This window comes from Rutilus rutilus, assembly GCF_951802725.1.
Source record: "Rutilus rutilus genome assembly, chromosome: 15".
Taxonomy (NCBI): domain Eukaryota; kingdom Metazoa; phylum Chordata; class Actinopteri; order Cypriniformes; family Leuciscidae; genus Rutilus; species Rutilus rutilus.
In genome coordinates this window covers 30,425,614-30,449,120 of record NC_140220.1, presented here as the reverse complement: position 1 = coordinate 30,449,120, position 23,507 = coordinate 30,425,614, and the positions used below count along the sequence as shown (strand labels likewise).

General features: G+C 37.8%; 2 protein-coding genes across 4 annotated transcripts in view; both read left to right on the top strand.

Annotated features, from left to right (window-relative positions):
• Window positions 1-17,144, top strand: part of mylk4b (myosin light chain kinase family, member 4b) — a 33,686-nt gene extending 16,542 nt beyond the window's left edge. For 2 of the 3 annotated variants that reach the window (XM_084432938.1, XM_084432937.1), the window contains 13 exons: window positions 9,965-10,052; window positions 10,293-10,617; window positions 11,328-11,563; window positions 11,643-11,748; window positions 13,578-13,671; window positions 14,358-14,467; window positions 14,662-14,803; window positions 14,888-14,958; window positions 15,053-15,181; window positions 15,271-15,423; window positions 15,501-15,579; window positions 15,669-15,717; window positions 16,154-17,144. In XM_084432938.1, coding sequence (XP_084289064.1) covers window positions 9,965-10,052; window positions 10,293-10,617; window positions 11,328-11,563; window positions 11,643-11,748; window positions 13,578-13,671; window positions 14,358-14,467; window positions 14,662-14,803; window positions 14,888-14,958; window positions 15,053-15,181; window positions 15,271-15,423; window positions 15,501-15,579; window positions 15,669-15,713 — 1,578 coding nt within the window. In that variant the 3' untranslated portion in view covers window positions 15,714-15,717; window positions 16,154-17,144. Of the gene's footprint in view, window positions 1-7,643; window positions 8,288-9,964; window positions 10,053-10,292; window positions 10,618-11,327; window positions 11,564-11,642; window positions 11,749-13,577; window positions 13,672-14,357; window positions 14,468-14,661; window positions 14,804-14,887; window positions 14,959-15,052; window positions 15,182-15,270; window positions 15,424-15,500; window positions 15,580-15,668; window positions 15,718-16,153 lie in introns of those variants that run through there. The other variant, XM_084432936.1, reaches the window with a different exon arrangement.
• A 1,884-nt stretch (window positions 17,145-19,028) lies between these two features.
• gmds (GDP-mannose 4,6-dehydratase) overlaps window positions 19,029-23,507 on the top strand; it is a 65,006-nt gene continuing 60,527 nt past the window's right edge. Inside the window, exon 1 of the mRNA XM_084432072.1 lies at window positions 19,029-19,287. Coding sequence (XP_084288198.1) covers window positions 19,192-19,287 — 96 coding nt within the window. The 5' untranslated portion in view covers window positions 19,029-19,191. The remainder of the gene's footprint in view (window positions 19,288-23,507) is intronic.

Below are 23,507 nucleotides of genomic sequence, written 5' to 3'. Positions count from 1 at the left end.
GTTTTTCTCTGAATATTGAAGTCTGATTGGTTCACGTCTCTGCACTTGCACAGACAAATGGCTTTTCAGCCCACTAAAACGGGCGGGGCCAACTGCCTATTTATGTCGCGCTAAAAGCCATTTTGAGACAGAATGTAGTACAAGTGTCGACTTGCGCAAATGCTCAGTAGCACGCCAAGCTACACAATGCTCGTTCCCGTTAACTCAGGGAACTGAGGTGACATTATGTAACCAGAGCATTCCCTTTTGATACGGTTCACTTGCATTGCGTCGATGTTTTGACACATATGAGGAATGGACTGCAAAATGCTGTGCTACTAGCACAAAACGGAAGCTGTTTTGTCAGGCTTCAGCCTGGGGGCACTTGATGACAAGGACCCCAGGCAGACTACTAGAATCAAGGACCTAGAATGTCTCCAAAATGGCAGGCTCGGGTTTGGTACTTAAAGGGATACTCCACTTTTTTTGGAAATAGGCTCATTTTACAACTCCCCCAGAGTTAAACAGTTGAGTTTTATCATTTTGGAATCCATTCAGCCGATCTCCATGTCTGGGGGTCCCACTTTTAGCATAGCTTAGCATAATGAATTGAACCGGACAAGACCATTAGCATCTCTCTCTGCGATTTTCGAGCTGGGGACTATTATCAGGCGCTGCGTCATATCATTACGCCTGCTTCACCCATGGTACTGCAGCAAAGTTTCTTGATTATTACGCAGGAATGAGACTATAGTTCCTAGCCATATCAGCCTAGAAAATCGCAACTTTACATTTTCCGTCGGTCTTAGTACACGATGTAACTACAGAAGAGTCAAGTTTTAAATAGGAAAAATATCGAAACTCTTTGTTCATTTTTTTGAGAGAGATGCTAATGGTCTTGTCCGGTTCAATTCATTATGCTAAGGTATGCTAAAAGTGGGACTCCCAGACCCGGAGATCGGCTGAATGGATTCGAAAACGGTAAAACTCAACTGTTTAACTCTGGGGGAGTTGTAAAATGAGCCTATTTCCAAAAAAAGTGGAGTATCCCTTTAAGCCTGTGGGTATGATGCCTCCTAAAGAAACCCCTGAAGGTGGCAGCCGATTAGGCAGAAAGGACCTGTGTCTGATGGGCAGGGACCTCGAGGTCATAGAACCTGGCAAAGGTGGACGGCGAGGACCAGCCGGCCACTGCACAGATATCTGCTATAGAGATTCCACTAGACCAAGCCCAAGAGGAGGCCATTCCCCTGGTGGAATGGGCCCTAACTCCAAAAGGGCACTGCAAGTCCAATGACTGGTAAGCTAGTGCTATCGCGTCCACTATCCAGTGAGACAGTCTCTGCTTCATAACTGGCAGCCCTTTAGAGTGGCCTCCGAAGCATACAAACAGCTGCTCTGTAGAGCGCTCGATGTACACCTCGGAAGGGAGAGATGACTTGTACCTTAAAGGGCGTTGAAAGCACCATGGGCACATACCCTTGTCTTGTTTTAAGGACAACTTTGCTGTCTTTGGGCACTCAAAGTAGGAAGCATCCACTGAAAGAGCAAGCAGGTCACCAATTCGCTTGACCGATGCCAGAGCCAGAAGAAGGGTGGTCTTTAGCAAGAGAGGCAGAAGGTCGGCTGTCGTGAGCGGCTCTAACGAGGGCCCCGGAGCGACCCTCAGTGACAATGGACAGGTCCCAGGAAGAGACCTTGGATTCAGCCTTCAGAAATCCGACCACCTGGTAGTGTCCTTCCTTAGCAGGTCCTTCCTTAGCGGGATTGGCCATGGTGCTGCTGACAGCAGCTGAACAATACCCGGGAACCACGGCTGGTTCTGCCAGAGTGATGCCATGAGTAAAACTGAGCTTCTGTCATCCCTAATTCGGCTGATGACCTGAAGGAGCAGACCTACCATCTGTGGGCTAATACGTCCTTTTCCGCCCTTTTATCGGGCAGTGGGCTTTCTTTTTTTCGATGCAAAGAGGTCCACTTCTGCCTGGCCGAAAAGGCTCCAAATCGTCCACTTGTCAGCGCTGTTCTCAGCTGCAGTGCCGTCAGTGCCGTTCTCGTTCTCCAGTGCGAGCAGCTGCTCTCAGTGAGTGCAGCCACGCCATGGGCGCGCGTCCCAGGCAAATGATGCACTCTGTGAGCTCAAACATTTTGCATCAAACGTCACTACTCTTTTAGAAAGAAAATTTGCTCTTTTGTCCTTTCGCCGGAAAGTCAGCTGCGAGCTGCGAGCCGCCATTGGGCCGCTGCAGAGGCTTGCTTCGACCACGAGTAGAGAGGCTTCTGTGTTGTCATCTTTGGAGTCAGCGAGGAGATGATCTTCACGCTGAAGGAGAAAAAATCTGACTCAAAATGACTTTGAGTGCGATTTAAATAGGCAGTGGGCCCTGTCCGTTTTGGCGGGCTGATAAGCCATTTGTCTGTGCAGGTGCACAGATGTGAACCAATCAGGCTTCAGTATTCTGAGAAAAACTGAGTTTTCCCCATCTGCGTCAAAACATAAACGCAATGCGAGCGAACCGTATCGAAAGGGAACCAAGTATTACTTTTAGTTATTAGCTGTCCATCTGATGTTAATACTGGCCATGGTTTAGTTGCTTAAAAGAATGTTATATTAATCAATGTTTTTTGTTTTTTTTTATTGAATGTAATATGTCATCATTCCATTTCTTGAATTAAGTTTTCTTAGCCCACTGGCATTTTTTTTAAGCATTAAGGCTCATTCACACCAATGACGATAATTATAAAGATAACGATAAAGATATAGTTCTAAAAAATCATTCTAAATATAAAAGAATAGTGGAGTCCACATAATTATAACGATAACGGCACAGAGATACAATATCGTTGAAATCACATTCAGAACTTTTTTTTTTTTTCTGCTGATGAGTAATAAATACATTGACAGCCAATCAGAATCCATTCTGCTTTAAGAGCTTGGCAGAATATTGGCTTAATATTTAAGCAGTTTTGCTTCTAAAAATAAAAACCTTAGTTGGCCTATCTGTAAGGATATTTAGATGCAGTGCATTCTACATTTACATTTATGCATTAAGCAGACACTTTTATCCAAAGCGACTTACATTGCATTTCAAGGTACACATTTTACATTCTTAATATTATAATCCTATTTTGTGGCAGAATTGAAGAAAATTAGTCATGAAATGGAGTCTGGTATGGTCTGGTAAAGGGATAGTTCACCCAAAAATGAAAATTCTGTCATCATTTATTCACTTTTCATTTTTGGGGGAACTATCCCTTTAATAGATAGTTGTCGTCACCTGAAGTGAGTTCATCAGTGTTTCCCTGGGACTCCCTCACGTCAAGGTGCACACACTCAGGCAGTGCCAAGCACATATACTGAGAGAACACGGGGAGGGGGTACTACTCAGTGACCTTCCTGGGATGGCAGGTTTGAAGGGAAAGGGAGGGAGGAGAGCGAGGATGGAATCCCTTAGGGGATGGGGGGCATTTTGTTACCTCCCACCCTGAAATAGCCTCCTGTGCATGCTCTTCTATATATATGCATACATTGACAATGAGACCTAGTAACACACTCTTGTGGATACATACATGTGCACATATATGCACACACAAATCAGTTTTTAACCTTTCTGCTTACAGTTTGTAGAATGGTGTGCAGTGTTGGTGTACACCTGTACATTTGTTCTCTCTCACACACGCATATGCACATTCTCTGGCCAGTGCACACATGTCCACATGCTTGAGCCATCATGACACATCTAACACATTTATAAGGGGATTAGTTTTGAGGCATTAAAGAGGTGATTGACACTCAGTCTCTTCAGGTAGTTAAAGAGGTATTCAGCAGCAGTCTGACTTTATGGGCTGTCATCACCTTCAGACTGTTTTTTTTCTTGGGCAGGCTTGTCTCACAAGGACAGAAAAACACTGTGCTGATATGAAGTTACTTTTTTTTTTTTTTAAACCATGAATTGACATTTAATATGCATCCTTGATGTTTCTATTAAGTTCCCAGTTCCCACAAAGTAGATTTCTGGCATACAGTATGTTAAATAGTCTCTGCCCCCTTGTGGTGGATCAGATCAACTGTCAAAAACTTTGGAATTTAAGATTTAAAATCTATAAGAAATGTAACTGAATCAAATATTTATTTATTTTTATTTACAATTTACTGACAAAAATGTACATACAATAAACCTTTTGCTAATAATCTTATTATTAAACCTGAAGGAGTTTATAGTATTTTGTTTTGTTTTTAACATACACTTGAGTTAAAATATAATTAAAAAAATAATATTCAACAGTGTTTTCTTTTTATTAACCTCAAAGGTTTTATTACAAATTTGTCAGGGTGCGAAAAATCCGCTTCTCATTTTATATGAAAATTTGTTTTTAAAGATCTGAATGTGTTTCTCTGATGTCTTAACACCATTTTTTGCAGCACTGAAGTTATGTGACATCTGCTGTGACTGTCAGAGAGTTTATACAATCAGTCTGCAGCTGCTGAAGTACAAATTATGTCTCTCTGTGTGTCCTCTGTTTGTCATTCTACACATATTCTACATGCTATATAATCCCCAGCTCTGTGCCCATCTTGTGATCATCTCTTCAGGGCCGTCATATCATATTACACCATTATGTAACACATGCAATGTTATTACATTCTATTCCATCTTGTTAACTTTCTATGTTTATATATATATATATATATATTTTAAAGAAGTCGCATATGCTCACCATACCAAGGCTGGATTTATTTGATCAAAAATACAGTAAAAACAATAATATTGTATAATATAATTAGAATTTAAATTTGAAAATATAATTTATTCCTGTGGTGGTAAAGCTGAATTCATGTGTGTCACATGATCCTTCAGAAATCATTCTGATATGTTGATTTGGTGCTCAAGAAATATTTCTTATTATTATCAGTGTTGAACACAGTTTCCACAAAAATATTGAGCAACAAACACTGTGATACATTACCATTCAAAAGTTTTGGGTAAGGAAGATTTAAATTAAATTACTAAATAAAATAAAATAAAATAAAATAAAATAAAAATAAATAATACTTTTATTCAGCAAGGATGCATTAAATTGATCAAAAGTGACAGTAAAGACATAATGTTAAGTAATATTTATTTTTCAAATGTTGTTCTTTTTAATTTCGGAAGACTGGAGTAATGATGCTGAAAATTCAGCTTTGCCATTACAGGAATAAATTACATTTTAAATATATTCAAATGGAAAACAGTTATTTTAAATTGTTATAACATTTCACAATATTAATGTTTTTACTGTATTTTTAATCAAAGAAATGCAGCCTTATTGAACATATAGGCCTACTTCTTTCAAAAACATTTAAAAAAACGTAATTATTTCAAACCTTTGACTTTTATATTTTTGGAAAAGCTTTCGTTCCTTTAGAGAGCCAGTGGATAAAGGTCACGAGTAACTGACCGTCTCTCTGTCCTCGCTGACTGAACCCTTGTGTTTTATGCAAAAATTGAAATGCATCTCTATAGCAAAACATTCATAAATGACGCATCGAGTCTAGATGGTTTTGTAATCTGTAATTAAATCACAAATACACACAGTCAGGCATGTACATACATAAAAACACCCCAACACACAAAGGAATGTGAGCACTTAGTCTCTTTTTATAAGCTCTTGTTGTCAGAATGGTGGAGCTCACTTCACATTATCAAGTTCCCATTCCAAAGGTGCCACCAATCCTCCCAAGATTACTGAATGTTCAGCGGCTATTAATACATCAGCCAATCAGTAAACAAACCATTACTGCTCCAAGCAATCAACTGCTTGCTTGTAATGAGGTGGCCTATCACACACAGTGCGACGCATAACGATCCAGGCTAAAATAAGATTATTGTATTAAATGTTATCGGTCCCTCCGCGTGGCTGTTTTTTTAATATATGCAAGCTATCGGGTTTCAGTGTAGCGTGTGAAAAGGCCATTTAGCGGGACTATATCTATCTGTGTATGGTAAAAGTATACTGTAGCACCTGTTTGTGTGTGTTTGAGGATTGTCTCCGCTTACTGTCATTCTCTTACTTGTGTGAATCTGGGAATTTAGCTGATTCTTTATTAAATTCATATTCCAACGGGTGACTAAAGAATGGATATTGGATGTCAGATTCTTCTGTATTGCTATAGGAAGGTGTTGTGAAAAGCTTAGAAACTAGGCCAGTTTGCGGAAGATTGCGGAAAAGGTCTTGCATTATGTGAGGAGGGGAGGTGGAATGATTTAAAAGGAAAATTCCTGTTTAAATTTAAGTTAAGCTTTATTACCACACACTCCTCAGATTGTTTTTCCATGAACTTCCACAACTTTTCAGGAATCTGTGGGATTAAAAAAAAAAATTTCAGATATTACATTTGCGAAGAATCATATATAGCCAATGAAATATTTTGAGCTGAATGTAACTATAGAAATATTTATATTCATTGTAGAAATTTCCATGACTTTCTGAATAAAGGCCACCCAGTAAACAATTACCGTCTTTCAACGTTGAAATATGGTTGAAAATAAGTCGGTCCGCCTTGGACTGGTTTATGTGATTTCAACTAAGTAGTTTCGGCCGGACTGTTTGACTATGTGTTTTCAACTGATCATCTAAGACAGGATAAGTCTGTTATACATGCTAAAATAACGGAGAAAAACAAACTACCAAACCATGTTCATTATTATCTCAAATAAATGTAAAGAGTTTTACATATTCCATCAAGACGTTAAAGATCGACCTGTTTTCAACGTTGAAAAGTCGTAATTAGACGTTGAAGATTTGCGTCTATTCAACGTCTAATAGACGACTTTTTGCTAGCTGGGTATAAACATATTATAAATATTATAAGTAATTGCTTGTCTGTTAAATATTTTGAGCTGAACATAACTTTAAAAATAGATCTAGAAAAAGTAATACATCATTTATTTATACTAGAACAAATAAATAACTAATGAAATATGTAATGACTTTTTACATCACTGGAAATCAAATCGCAGTTTTAAAATTCCCTGATATTGCGTGACTGTAGAAATTAACATTGTGGCAAACATTTCTGTGAATTTCTGGCAACACATTTTCTTTCCTTTTAAAAGACGGTACTGTATCATATTGTATTCTTATTAGCATTTGTCTCATGCATAGTAGTTAAAATTCAGTATCTTTATAGAGCTTCTCCGAACAATAAAACAGTGGAACCACGTTGAAAATTGACCTCTGAGCCATTTCAGTGTCTCGGCAGCTATTCTGTCCCAGTTCTTCCTCAGCCGTGCACACCTGCTCTTGTTCAATCAAACACTTTCACTCGGCTCATTGTGTTCTCTAGCCTGGAACAAATGAATCAGGGTTACGTAAGGAACATATGGACGCAGACCTTTATCTGAGGTGTTGATTGTCAGTCAATCAAGGGAAATCTACTGGTTTAACAGTCTCTTCATTTAAAGGTTCTGTCAGTGGTGTTGATACGTCACTCTTTGAGTCCATCAAGCTCTATCCTCGCACCCACTCTGGTTTCAGTGTCTTCACACCTGGCTCTTGGGTTCACACTCTAATCGTACACAGCAGACCCTCCTCCAGATGATAACGCTGACCACTCACAGACCGGCCAATAGGCAGAAGCATGCTGATCTCTATAAAAAGCATCGGTTTTAGAAGCTAGAGACACCAGACAGATGGATAACAAGAGAGAATGAAAAGGGGAACCAATGATCTGTAGGTTGGAAAGCATTGTCAAGAAGACGTGAAGAGGACAAGTTAAACTTCTATTTGTTTTAAACCTGTTGTGTTAAAGCGTTTCATTATGAGTTCTAATCTTGTGAAGTCTCTTGCTCGGGTTTATGACCCCAAACCACTCCATGCTCAGAAACGATGCGGAAGAGCCACAACGAGAAGAGCTTCGCTTTCTACTTCAAACAAACGTCTATCTTCACCACTTTCTGAGCAGCCTTCATCAAAATCCTCCTCATCTTCTGCTCTTGTACATATCGAAGGACAAGTCAATGATCTGAGCGATAAGATGGACAAACTCCTCGCCTTGCAGGAAGCGTCTTTAAGACAATTGGATGCCATCGGTCAAGATCAAGGAACAGCTACCCGTGGACGGAGCGTTGAGCAGATGTTGTGTGACATGCGTGCTGTCGTAGAAACTGTTCGAGAGAAGGAGGAACAACAGGATCAGCGACTTGATGCTTTGGAGCGACTGGTTAGCAGCATTCAACAGGTTGTCGGTTTCATTGCTGAAGTGTTGAAACACTCGAGATTGGCTGATCTCGTGAAAAACACACACTCAAAATCCAGCAGCAGGGTGAGTTTAAATGTTTTATGCACCAATTTAGTGTTTAAAATGTTTAAAAGCACTCGTTTAGGTACGTATTCCTGAAGTACTGTGGAAAACACTCATAAAGTACAGTGAAAGAATTAATATTTTATACACACTTAACCTTAAAATTATTTGGCAATACTCTAATTGTCATGCGAAGTTGAACTAAATTGAAAAGTAAAATTGAATAAGTCACAAAAAAACTAAAAAGAGGGTCTTACATAAAAGACTTTTGTAGCCTACACTAAAAATGACGTCGAGTCACCTTCATTTATGTAGCGCTTTTAACAATATTGTTTCAAAGCAGCTTTACAGTGATAATAGGAAATTAAAGTAACAGAGATTTTTTTTGGCTTTACAGCAGCTCTAGAATAAAGTTATTGTCCAGCTAAAGTTAGTTTTGATTGATTCACTTCCGTCACAATGATCATTAGTTGTTAACTTAGGGGCCGCCAACACGTGTGGTAGATTTTTCTCTATTTCGCACCTGGGCCTCGTCTACAGTCGACGTTAGTTTCCTATAATATTACTGTAGCATGTCGATGTCGGCTGAGTCCTCTAATCCTATACTGTAGGTATGTGCGTTTGAATATATATGTGCGCAATCGTGTAGTCCTTCTTTATAAACCAACCCTCAACAAACTACTTGTCTGGCCTTAAAATTTATAATACAGAATTTTTTAACGCTTCCGCGTAGCCACGTGAACCGGAATTATCCCGACAACGTTTTTTTCTGTACAGAGGTAAAGGGAAGAGAAGGAGGCCTTCATAGGGGGAGGCCTGCACATGATCAACAACACATGTTTTTACATTGCTTTAACTCATCAAAATAAGTTATACAAGACGTTTTTTAAGTCAGTTTAATGTAATTTAAGTTGAAATGACTTAAACATTCAAGTTGATTGTACTTTCTTTTTAAGTATACAAGAGAATAAATATTTGTATTTTTTCTCCGTATATTTGACTTGAGTATTTTACACATTTGCTTTTCATGTTGTGTGTAGTTTGTCATCTTTTATGTGACGTAACAACACGATCTCATGAAAGTGTTTATCTATAGCACGAATGATATTTCTCGTATCATTTATATGCCAAAATGAGTTTTTGCGTTCAAATGATACGCACTGTAAACCCCTTGGGTAGGATTAGGGATGAGGAGGGCGTGCATATTACACGCCATAAAGTGCGTATCATATGTACGCAAAAACTCATTTTGGCGTATAAATGATACGAGAAATATCATTTGTGCTATAGATACGCACTTAAGTTGGATGCATATACATTAAATGTTCTGTATTTATTTTCCAAATGAGTTTGGTTTAGATGCATTTCCAACAGGGGATTTTCTAGAGCATGAGTTGTCAGTTTCATTGTCCTTGTCATTTGCTTGAGCCGTTTATAAAACAGATTGACTGATGACATGATGAGTGATTCGCAGTACCAGCTCAAGGACACTCATAGCAGATGATTGTGTGTGATCAGAAATATCAGGTTCATTGCACGTTAGCAGCTCAGAGCATTCGAGTGAAAATACATGTCACTGAATAGCTTGAAAGCAGGTGCTTTTATTTAAAGGTGTGTTAATAAATGATAATCTTGTGACCATAGACTTATAAAGTCACTCTTCTCTCTTTCTCTCCTGTTGTTTCTTTCTCTCTCTAGTTTAGAGAAAAGGATGGGAAGGAGAAATCTAAAGTGTACCCAAAGGGGCTAAAAACCCAGAAGAGAAAGAAACCACTGGAAGCATCAGGTGAGAAAAAAAAAAAAAAAAACACACAGTGGGGTTCAAAAACTAGAAATCACATTGACAATCTATAATTCAAAATCTAATTTGAACCTGAAATTTTGTCAGATTTAAAACAAAGAAATGTTTGACATAAAAATGAAGAAATGTTTAAGACTCTGTGCTATATGCTGTGCTGTATGTAAGATGCATACAATCATGCATACAATCAAGATGCCCCCCCCCCCCCCCCCCCCTTTTTTCCAGACTTAGTGCAGGCTGGTTTTGAAGAAGTGCAAAAGCTCAATCAACAGAACAATCAGCTCTCTCAATGCACAACAGAGACAGCAGCTGGCACAGTTGCACACCTGGAGCAAAAAGAAGACAGCTATAATGATAGAAAGGATGAGGCCGCAGTGGAAGGCGAGGCAAGAGAGCAAGAAATCGTTGCTGAATTATTGCCGATAAAAGAAGAGGATAAAAAAGAGGAAGAGGAGAGGTCAAAGAAAGAGGAGGCATTATGGTTATCAGAGGAGAGGCAACTAGCTGCTACAAATTCATATGGCCAGACTGATGAAAGCACACCAGACAGGTACATCCTCAATATTTTGTTCAGTAAATGATTTTTAAATAAGTATTCAGAGGTATTAAACCCTGCAAAAAAAAATATATATTACAAAATAAATAATGTGCTTAGAATAAATAAAATTACATTGATTCAGTGTAAATCATACATACATACACCCATTCAAAAGCTTGGGGTTAAGATTTGTTTAATGCTTGGCAAAGCTGCATTTATTTGATCAAAAATACAGTAAAAACAGTAACATTGTGAAATGTTATTACAATGAAAAGTAATTGTTTGCTACTTTAATATATTGTAAAAATTATTCTCCTTTTATGATCCTTCAGAAATCATTCTAATATGCTGATTTGCCGCTCAATAAACACTTATTATTATTATCAATGTTGAAAACTGCTTAATATTTTTCAAGATTCTTTGATGAATAGAAAGTTCAAAAGAACAGCATTTATTTGAAATAAAAAACTTTTGTAACTTTATAAATGTCCTTTGCTGAATAATAAAAAGCTTACTGACCCCAAACTTTTGAAGCATAGTGTCAGTATTCCAAAATGAACATGTTCCATTTAAAATGTAAAAATTTCAATACAATTAATTTATGTAAAGAAATATATTTTGAAGTATTTTGATATACTAAAATAAGATGTATTTTATATTTTATACCTCTCTTTTAATTTATATTATATTTTAATTTATATATATATATTACACTCGTGTAGCTGTGAGGAGAATCTGGAAATAACTTTCAGCACTAAGAGGCATGTTGCTGACGAGACTCTGACAGATGACCTTAAAAAAAGCAGAGTGGAGGAGGCGTCAGAGGAAGAGGATAAGGAATTAAAGGAGGAAGAGGAGGCAGGACTTGAAGCTGCAGAGGCGGGACCAGAGAGACCGGAGGCGGGGACAGAAGAGGAGAGGAAAGATGCGGAGTCTGAAATTGACGAATATGTCATTGGTAAGAAAATTGGTGTAGGTCTAAGAATAATGTAGATATATTTCCCTTTTCCAGTTACATATTCTAATCTTTTCCACAGATTCTTCCCCTCCCCCACCTGCACCATTTGAGCACCGTCTTGTGACACCCAAAACCCACCAGATTACCAGCTACTACACTATCAATAAAGAGGAAGTTCTCGGGGGGTGAGTTACAGAAGATATTAATCTTACATCATATTAGGATGCCTGCGATATTAAACCCATGGCATAAGATTCCTAAGCATTCTAAGAGCTTACAGGACACGCGATACACAAGGGGATGAAAATGACAGACGTGTGTGTGTGTGTGTGTGTGTGTGTGTGTTGGAAAGAAAAACTTTAAGAGAGAGAGACGTTGTAAGGCCTGCCCAATTGGTCCAACGACAGTTTCCCATAAGCGGGGAACAACCAATTTTGGTTGGAATGCCAATTGGTTATTGGTCATTTATATAATAGTTTAGCTACACATTTGATTATTCTATTTAACTCTTTACTTTATATTTTACCCGTTCATTAGGAAATCTATGTCGCTTTGAGGTCCTCGTGCCAGCCTTTTAAGGAAAGATGAAAAGACATGTGAAAGTTTGTGACATTCAGTATTACAGGCTGATCTCAGTACAAATCACGCTGAGCCTCTTGAAACATCTCTTTAAATAATCAGCCCAAGACAGAAACCTCTTTCACATGGAAACATGTGCTAACAATGGGAATTTGCATCAATCACGGTCTCCAGAGTTTACACCTTTTGAGGACTGGATGGCATTAGCATGAAAGACCCACCCTCCTCTGTAAGGAAGATATCTCTAAACTCTTAAAACCTTCATTAGCTTTTTTCTTTACCTCTGTGGGGATGAGACCAATGTACCAGTCGCTGAGCCACTGAGACATTTCAAATGATACCAAACATGAATAGTGTTGTATGATAATTGTTCACAATAAACCATATAGATTTGTGGGTGAATTTCAGGTTATCCCAGCATGAGGAGTGAAGAAATGGGTGATGAGGAGATTGTAAGGGTGAGGCATGAACTGCTCAGATGTTGTGCGTCTCGGATGGCGTTGTTACTTATGCAAGAGAGTGTTCAAATGTTAATTCTCAGGAGAGTCCTTTGTTTCCTCGAGGAGTAGTTTCTCAGTCCAGACTTTCTGTCATCCGCCTAACAGTTTTTCCAGTCTTACAACGTGCAACGTATTTTTAGACCTTGTTGAAAGTGAATAGCTAGAGAAACGTGATTTAGGGAATATCCTCTGCGGCCTTACAGAAAATGTGGGAATTTAGAATTTAAATGGGGTGTGTTTGTGAATTAAAGGAGCTGTATGTAAGAAATCTATTTCAATTAATCATAAAATGGCCCTGATATGTCACTAGACATTAAGAAATCATGTTCATTTCAATTGATGTTGTCATGTTGTGTTTTGGCCTGAAGCGCCACCCTCCACCTATCTACCAATCACGAAGTCAGTAGTGTTTCGGCATCCGGGTTGCCAGCTCAGCTCTAGTTACCACAGCTGCAGCTTAGAGATGCGCGGATGGGCTATTATTTCATCCGCAACCACATCACAAAACTCATCATCCGTCCGCCATCCAGCCGCACCAACGTTTATGACCAATTTTCAAAACCGCACCCGCCCGCCATCCGTTGATTTGTGTATACATATATTTTTCATTTGATTGGTTCAACCGCCCGCCACCCGCCCGAATTTAATTAAAATATTCTTTTTCGTCACGTCATCCGCCCAATCCGCGGTTTATCCGCGGAGTCCGCGGCTGTAACCGCCAACCGCGCATCTCTACTGCAGCTACAAACGTTCGTGCTGAATCCTGCAGCCTATCTGGCAACCTCGAGTCAGGGGGGAGGGGGAGGGGATACACCGCTCTACAGTAATTTGAAAGTGATTGCAGTACCAGTTTTGGCCACAATCTTACATACGGCTCCTTTAAATATGTGTGTTTTACATTTTAAATTTTATTGTCTTATTTTAATTTGTAATAGAGGACGCTTTGGGATGGTGCACAAATGTGAAGAAAAATCTTCTGGCCTCATATTAGCAGCCAAGATCATCAAAGCCAGGAGTCAGAAAGAGAAGGTAAATGCCTGTGTCCATTTTAAGACATCAGTACTATGACTTTAAGGTGGTGGTTCTGATTTCTCAGTTAAGTTTTAGTTTTAATCAGCCAATCAGCTTATGGACCACTTGGTGATATGTGTGCTGGTGGAGTCAGTCATTTACTTTTTATAGTATTTGTCTTGTGCTTTATATAGGAAGAGTTCAGATGCAAAAGTCTCTAAGTGCCATCTGAAATTTTCTTCTAGAATGATCATTTTTATCAAGCTTGTATATTTAAGTTCAGTAATTTCACTTAAATGACAATTCATAGGTAATTTTGACTGCCATTTAAGTGAAATTACTGAACTTAAATATACAAGCTTGATAAAAATGATCATTCTAGAAGAAAATTTCAGATGGCACTTAGAGGCTTTTGCATCTGAACTTTTCATATATATATACTTTTTTTTTAAAAAATTATGTTGCGTTATTTTAGTTAGTTGCCAAGGCAAGATTTCTAATTTCATGTTTCCAAAATTAGAAATTTTAATCTAATATTTATATTATATGTTATTTCAGCATTATTTCAATTAACAGAAATTATTTTTAATAGTTTTAGATTTAGTTAACAACAGTTAACAACACTGGTCCATGAACAAGAGTGAGAACCGCTGCTTATAACTGTGTAGCAATGAATCACAGATTTGACATGTTTGTGTTGTCAGGAGGTAGTAAAGTGTGAGATCGAAGTGATGAACCAGTTGAATCACGCCAATCTGATCCAGCTCTACGCTGCCTTTGAATCTCGACATGAAATCACTCTAGTGATGGAGTAGTAAGTTACATCCACAAACACACATACATCTCTGTCTCACATACAGACAGCCTCTCTCACTAACTAAATCTCATTCATGCTTTCTTTCTCCTAGCGTATTTAAGAATCACTTGAATGTGAATCACAGAATGAACTTTGACTTGAATCACAGAATGTGCTGCTAACATGTATTGTGTGCCTTGTGTACCGCCTAGTGTTGATGGTGGAGAGCTGTTCGACCGGATCATAGATGAGAACTATAAGCTGACCGAGTTGGACACAGTGCTGTTCATCAGGCAAATCAGTGAAGGGCTTCAGTATATGCACAAGATGTACATATTACACCTTGACCTAAAGGTACCAAACATTATTTTAAATAATATGTGATTAAAACAGCTGCATAAGAACAAGAAGTCTGAACACATTTTACTGTTCCAATAGCCTGAAAACATTCTCTGTGTCAGTCGAGAAACAAACAAGGTCAAGATAATCGATTTCGGGCTTGCAAGGAGGTGAGTATTTGTATCTGTGTCTGTGTGTCTTCATTTGTATTTTCATGAATCTACTGTTTTTCTCACACCGATTTGTTCTTCGTCTTCCTTTCAGATATAAACCCAGGGAAAAGTTGAGGGTGAACTTTGGTACTCCTGAGTTCCTGGCTCCTGAAGTCATCAACTATGAATTTGTCTCATTCCCAACCGATATGTGGAGTTTAGGTGTCATCACTTACATGCTGTGAGTCTGTACCATAGACATCAATGAACAACCATAATTATACAAAAGGAGGAAGTTTTGTGAAAACGTACTTATGTTTGTGTTTCTAGGCTCAGTGGCTTGTCTCCGTTCCTGGGTGAAGATGATAATGAGACGCTAAATAATATCCTGGCATGTCAGTGGAGTTTTGAAGAGGCAGAGTTTGCCGACATATCCGAGGAGGCCAAAGACTTTATCACACGCCTGCTTGTGAAGAGCAAAAGGTTTGTGTGTCCCCAGAAATTGGCTTAATCTGACTTTTATACCGGTTACCAGTATGCATATTTCTTTTTTCATGCAGTTGGAGAATGAGTGCATCCCAGTCCCTGAAACACCCATGGCTTTCAGACAGAGCGCTTCACTTCCGTCTTCACCATCAGGTTAATAACAGCCTTGAGTTTTGGGCTAAATTAGAGCATTAGTGAATTAATGCAAATTAAGATAATTAATGAATGTGTTTCTCTCACAGAAAAACAAGTGTCACTCTTCACATGCCCCTCCTCCAGAGGGCTAAACAGGTAAGAGATGCACGCAAACCATTAAGTCGAGGTGAAATAAAATATATTTTCTAAACGCATTATATAGATCTTATTGAGAACAGTTCATCCATTTAGTAAAACATTTAAAAAATGATTTGACCTTGTAATGTTTAATCAAAATGTCACTACTGGACTTCTGGTGACGTATGCAGGAATTTTACAAGCATTTAGTCTGCTTAAACTCACCTTTGCAAACCCACATTTGTCTGCATCAACTTTTGAGCACAACGCATCTTAAAATCCAATCAACAAACAATGGATGTAACCAAGTCCTACATTTCTGTTTCTACTTCCCTTTCATTGTTTCCGATAACAATAAATGATAAAACTCAGTTGATTGCACTTTGTGTGTCATTGACTGTCTAATATGATTAACTTTTCTTGGGGATAACATTCATTTTCATGTTTTTTGCAGAAGTGATCACCATCGGCTCTCCTTGTGCCGTGGGGACAAACTGGACCAATACTGTTGTACCTGAACAACTACACAACATCTGTTTAATATTACAGTCACATACTGTACTGTACATGAATGTTACCTGCTTACCTCAATCTCAAACTAAAACAGCATTCAACACATTAAAAATACTGCATAAAATCTTGAGTTACAAAAATATTTAATCATTTGTAAAATGGTAACCATTGATGGCTGCATGACAAACTGGCCCTGTGCTCCAGTCTCGGTTTAAGTGGGTTTTAACTGTCTTTTAGCTGTTGTCTTATTAAAAAATTACTACAGATCGTTAATACTACAGTGATTTGGTCTCGCATGTGCACTTTATAATAGGACAGGACTGGAAGAAGGATGTTTATAAGTGCAAAATAGAAATCTTCATCCGTACTCTATATGCACAAATGTACTGAGTCTTATCATGGTAATATTCTGTATGTCACAGGTTTATGGTAACATTTCAATCACGTGATATTTGTGAGGGCATTGGAGATTTGTTCTGGCTGAAATTCGCACAGGAACTACCGTACTGTATTTTACACTTGAAAGCCTATATACCTTAATGTAATCCTGCAAATGAAACGTTATGTCTTTTCTGATTTTCTGCCTTTCAGGAGGTCTAAATGACAAAGTTTGGAGTTTTTCTGTGTGCTTATACCTACTGTTATCTGATACAAATAGCCATGCCCCAAATGCACCTCTCACTTACCACATTTTATTCTATAATACCATTTAGAGGGTTTCCTCTAGGGCAAATGTATTGTAAACTTTTTTTTTTTTCAGAATCCCATGAGCTTTAAATGCTTAGCTAATGCCTCAAGCTGCTGATATCAGACTTTATTGTATTGTTTGTTGGTTTTTTTTAAGCTTGAAATTTGAGACTGGGACACTGGATCCAAGACTGGCTCACTCCCTCTCTTTGTAGTAAACATCTCACCTTCCATGAAGGCAAATGAAAAAAAAAAACAGAACACTACCTACCGATGTTTTGTGTGTGGTTCTACATATGAAGACAATGTTTTGCTTTAATCACCCTGTCTGATGTTTACTTGAAAAGCTTTCACAATATAGGATATACTTTACTGTACGTCAGCAGATAGCTAACAAAGTAATGTTTTTAGATAACACTAGCATTATGAGTGAAAGCTGAAAAACCCAAGTATCACTTTTTGATGTTTTTGAGAAAGTTTCATTTTTAATCATAAGTGAGAAAAGATTTATTTATTGTTATTTATGTTTGATTTCTCTTTCTGTATATTTGAGGACTGGATTAAGGAAGGCTGAAATATAATAACTCATAAACTAGCAGGAAAAATTTAAACATTTCAATACTATATTAATATTATTTAGTATATTAGTTCTTGTATATTATTGTAAGTGCCTTTATGTGGTGTATGTGCCTTAGAACTTTAAATATGATCTAAATTAAACTAAATATATATTTAAAAAAAACATTTGATTGTTTCGCTCATTCCTTCCTCTTCTTTTATATGTACTTGCATGGGGGGCAGTCAAGCATACTGGAAACGGTGCCCTTGAGCAGGGTGCCTAACCCCCACTGCACCGGATGTGTGTGTGTGTTCACTACTCACTGCTCCTGATGTGTGTGTGTGCACTAATTCCAGACTGACCAGACTGGAAGACCAGCAAAATCAAGAAGGGATGCTGCTAACTTGTTCTGAGTTTCTAGACTTCCCTAAAATTCCAGTGACGCCCAGGGAGTTTTCTATTGTAATGGATGCAGTTCCCACAGGGGTCTTGGCATTATTTAGAGGTAATAACCAAACCAGTATTGCGCCCCTTTCTTCCGTTAATTTATTTGATACTGAAATTGGTTGTAAATTGTAAATATTAATAAAAACTATTCGTTCATTAACTGTATTGTTTACTGGAATAGATTGGTTGAAGGTTTGTTATGGAAGGCCATCTGGTCCTTACCAAATATTTATTGGTAAATAAAATAAAGGAAATAAGTTTCAAAATCTTACACAGGTACTACCCAGTAAATCATTTTCTTGTTAAATTTAAAAAGGAGATTGATATGAACTGGTCTTTTTGCAATACATTGGCTGAAACCTTGTTTCATTTATTTTGGCATTGCGCTCATGTAAGAACATTTTGGAAGGATTTGTCTAGATTTATAATTGACAACATTGACCCCACTTTTTCTTTGTGTTTAGAAAACGTTATATTTGGTTTTAATAATATTCCCTCAAATAAAATAAAAGAGTACTATATTATAAATTAAATTTAAATTTGTGCTAAATTCCATATACATAAATGTAAGTACAATAAAACTCAGCCTTTGTTTTTGGTTCTTGAAAAAGAAATGCAATTATATATCAAGATTATATATCTTTCATTCCCACAATAAAAAAGCAATTAAAACTATTTCTGTTTGTGAATCATTTGATATTTTTATATAATGTTTAGCCTCCACCCCCCGGCTGTCTGTTTTTTTTTTTTTTTTTTTTTTTTTTTTTATATATTGCAATTCTGACTGTACATTGACTGTGTTTTTTTTTAAGTACAATAATAAAAAATAAAAATAAAAATAAAAGACTGGAAGACCAGCAAAGCTGCCAACCTATTCTTTTCATCAGTGATTTTGGACTAGGAAAAAAATCGATTTATTATTTATTTTTATTGTTTATAATAATATATATCTATATATAATATTTATTATCGTGTTGTTATTATTATAATAATTATAATGAAGAGATTAAGTAAAAAGTTGTTCCTCCTGAACATCGAGTCCTTTAGAGGACGCTGTGATACATGTACGCCCTAAGCCTTAAGATTTGTCTCCTCTTTATTCTGTGGTGCGTACGTCACTGGCGCTCTGGTCTGTGATTGGCTGCTGAGTGCAGGTTCCTGATGTGTTTCTCAAGGAGTGCTGGAGTTTCGAATGTTTGCAGGTTTGCATCAGTACATTATAAAAGATCGCGCAAAGTGGAACCAAGCCCCATAGACTCAGTCCGAACCGAAACCAGCTCCAGACAATGGCTGAGTGTCCAGCAGCGTCGGCCAGTGGTGATGTGAACGGAGGCAGCAAGACGAAGAGGAAAGTGGCCATCATTACAGGCATAACCGGTCAGGTAATGTGAAGCCTCGTCTCTACATATGCGACGCGATGGTATATACGGATAGTTCACCTAAAAATGAAAATCTGTCATATTTACCCAACCTTATTCTGTTCCAAACGCTTATGACGTTAATTGTTCGGTGGAAAACAAAATGAGATATCATGTCAGGCTGAATGACATCCTCAGTCATCATTCAGTTTCATCAGAGGAAAAGAATAGAGAGAATAGTAACAATCCTGCCATTAGGGTGAGTAAACGGTGACAGACTAATATTAAACAGTTTTATCCTAAACACATAACGTTACTGACTGCAAGGCTAGATCTCCTTACGGTTTTTGTTTACCATGGTAACCATAATTTTCGCTAAAATACCATAATTGCTATAAATACAGTAGTCTTTGTAGACCTTTAATACTTTTATATGGACATATATAACACATTCATTATTGTATTATTAATATTGTATTATTATAATTAATAGTTTCATGATCACACGTGGTCATTTCCTGACTCACTGATGAATGAAGACAAAAACTGACAACTAACTTGTATTGCATAACTGAAGATTAGTATTTGATGCTACGTGTCATTACTACGAAGATGACAATCAGTTTCACTAAAAGCTATTACTACACATGTGTTAGAGCTCTGCCCTTTTCACTGTTACCTTGTACTTGCCACTCACAAACATTAGAAAAATAGTATCTACTACGTCCCAGTTGTTGTTTCTTTTTGTATTCATTTATTATTACAGTAGGTGCATCCAATTCTTTGTGTACTTATGCACTATTCTATGGCATTTTTTATAGTATAAATAGTGCGAGTTGTGTGTTCGCACAGAAAATTCCCAAAAAAGAAAAAGTGCACTTTAAAAAAACTTTTGCAAATAACCTTCATAAAAATTCATACACTAGTTAGTAGAGTGCATACATAGTGTATAGTGCGTCATTTGGGCACAACTAGGTTGTATCGCCTAAGGAGAATGCATGTCTGTACAAAATATGCCCTGTTCTGTCTGTAATGCTGGTGACGTTTTATTCCACTTGTATGTGGCTGGAATGAAAATGTTTGTTTTGACAATTTGCATACGGTAAGCAACGTTTACAGCTGTCGTGTACAAAAAGGAGAGTCTTATGTGAGGCCCATAATTGCCGGGTGTTGCTTATCTATCCCCACCTATGCGCTTTTCATTATGAAATGAACGCAATGTTTCATTATACACAATGAGAGAACTTTGTAACACATATTTGATACCTCAAGGTTCACTGAAGATATAAGCAGATAGCAAGCTGTTGTTTTCCAGATTGCTGATTGAAGACAGTTGAAACTGTTCAGAATAGGAAGTAGACAAAAGGGCATAGGCTAACTATAATTTCGGTTGAAAATAGTATATTTGTAAATGTTTGGGATATTTAACAGTATATTTCCAAAACTGAGAAGAAATACAACACATAAAGGTTTCTGTGACTGTATAAACCATATTTAACAAGGCAAGTGCCGCTCATTTTTCTTTTTTAGTAAAGGCTACACCCGTGATTACAAACATTCTCTAGTCAAATTAAAATTATGCTCCAGTCAGGAGACAGAAAGATGAGGAAATGTTAGCTTTTGTAAATATTAAATGAGTGTAAAATGCCTGTTTCAGATGATGAGTGCAGAGCTCTCCCATGAGACTTCATAAGAAGTCTCACATTGCTATTGTGCAAACACAAGGGGTTTCTATATTCCTCTGAGGAAGCTTGAATCTGCCTCGCCTTCATTTGTCAGTTGTTGTGATGGTAACAGACAGTTGGCATTGTCTGAGGAGCCTTTTTAGCTGCTGGTATTGGTGAGCTACTTCACTGTTAAAAGTAATGTAATGCTTTGGTGTACAGGAGAATAATGCAGAATAACTTGCTTAAGAGGAATTTAGGTTGTTGTTGATTTTTTACAAGACAATGCTCCTTCTCAAATTGCAAAGACAACCAAAAAGTGGCTTGAGAACAATTCCATCAGGCTCATGTTTTGGCCTGGTCAGAGTCCAGATTGAAACCTTATAGTGAATATTTGCTCTCACATTAAGCTCAAATGAACTGTGAGATACTTTTTCTGTGAAAACATGCTGTACTTTTGCAACATTATTTGTGCAATTCTTTCTAATTTCATCCCGATGAGTGATTTGTGATTAATATATATATATATATATATATATATATATATATATATATATATATATATATATGTGTATATATAAATGTCTGCGTGTCATGCATGACGTCATGTTCATAGTAATTGAGCTGTTTTGAACAGGAAAGACCAGCTTTTAGCGTTCGTTTGGGTGCATGCGGTCAGGAAAATCTCACACAACCTGAATGTTTGCAGTACGTGGTGTTTAACATTTAACAGATTGAAGCAGGAAGTTCCTGGTTCATCTCATTATAATAAAAGCGTCAACTTGGGAAAAACAGTCAGAATGCAGTTTTCTTGATGAACAGCAGAGGGCGGTCGAATGACAGAAATCATTCATACTGAAGCGTATGTCCGATGCAGTTTGGAGAAAATACTATTGATAGTGTTTAGTTCTCACATGTCTTGAATCTGTTTTTCTAAACAAAAATTAGACTGCATTACATAGTACATTGTAAATCTGGCCCAGTTAGAATATATTGTTGTTGTTTTTTATATACAGTAACATTTAGCATAACGTGTGAAAATGTTTTTGCCAGTCTACGTTGTATAGGCCTACACTAGAAAACGGACCAATCAGCTATAAGCTCGATGACTTAAGCAACGGTAACGTTACTAAAGCACCGACTATTTATTTTATAGGCCGATGTTGATGGTTATTGCTATTATTATTATTATTGATGAGAAACAAAGCAGACAACCCTCACTGGACGCACTTTACCGCCTGTGTCAAACGCAGTTTCCATAACCGAAATGAATAGTGAAAACTTCAATTTTGTGTCTTTTTGATGTACGCACTTAATTATGTTCAAATTGTTGCGCCCACTTGTGGTTCACAAGGGAACACGGAGCCATTTGTTTGGAATTATGCTTTGATGCGGTAAAGAGAAAGACTGTTTTACTGCGGTCACGGGCAAATGTACGGGACCTTTTTTCACACATGCAAATCAACACGCAGTACGTGCACAATCACAGATGATACGTCACGGACAGAGAGACTGACACATGGACTGGTTTGGTTGGGCAAGTTAAGTGGGCTTATTTGATTAGCTTTCATTCTTTCCTTTGCCATTTTGGTTTTCTCAGCATAAATGCATCCACAGTTTGCCACGAACAGTTAGCCTGTGTCTAATGCAGGGGTCTAAAGGGCTATAGATTTAGCTTTATGTTGTGTATAAGGGTGATTGCAATGGAACGTTTTTCCAAATTAGCCAGCATTTCTGAGACGTTTCGTACATGTGGTTTGACTCAAAACAAGAGATTTAAAAAAAGATTTTACTTTTTTAATTCAGACATAAAGTGATTAACCCGCGATGGTGAGTTACAAGGTAGGCCGGTGTGTGCGTATGCACAGACTGGTTGGAATGTCGTGTCCGTCTAGGTTTCCTGTCTATGAACGTAATCTGCGGGAAACAGGCAACGTTTCCCAACAGTCAGTGTGACGATAAGCTGCTTTTTATCAGGGTTATGAGTCCGAGCTGCAGTTGGCACTGCTTGTGTCACACACACACACACACACACACACACATGCACAGAGAGCCTCAGGTGGTCAGACGTTGAATGTTATGTATGTAAATGCCCATTGAACGGTGTGAAAAGGAAACGGAAACGCATCTTTAAGCACATCTTTTCCTCTGCGGACATATATACTTACGTTACAGGCACACACATGGCTGTTAGAGCTTCTCTTTTTTTTCCCCAAAGGTCTTTGGGACTCTGCCTATATCACCCCAGCAGGAAGTAGGGGGCGGAATGCCATGGCCGGGGCGGAATGTTCCAAAGTTCTAGAATGTGCGGTCGGGAAGTATGAGAGGGGAAAAAGGGAGAACGAGAAGGAGACGAGAATAAGAATGAAAGTGAGGCCTCGAAAGTTGCTTATGTTTTAGGTTAAAACATGTCTTTAGGGTATAGCCGTGTCACTTTTTGACAGTCAGGTGGATTCAGCGGCTTAGACTGAGCTGTCAGACTTGTACTGACTGACATGCCTTGTTTGCTTGATTAATACTGTGTGTGTGTGTGTGAGATGCACACCGATGATTCAGTAAGCTTGTATTACACTGGCTTAC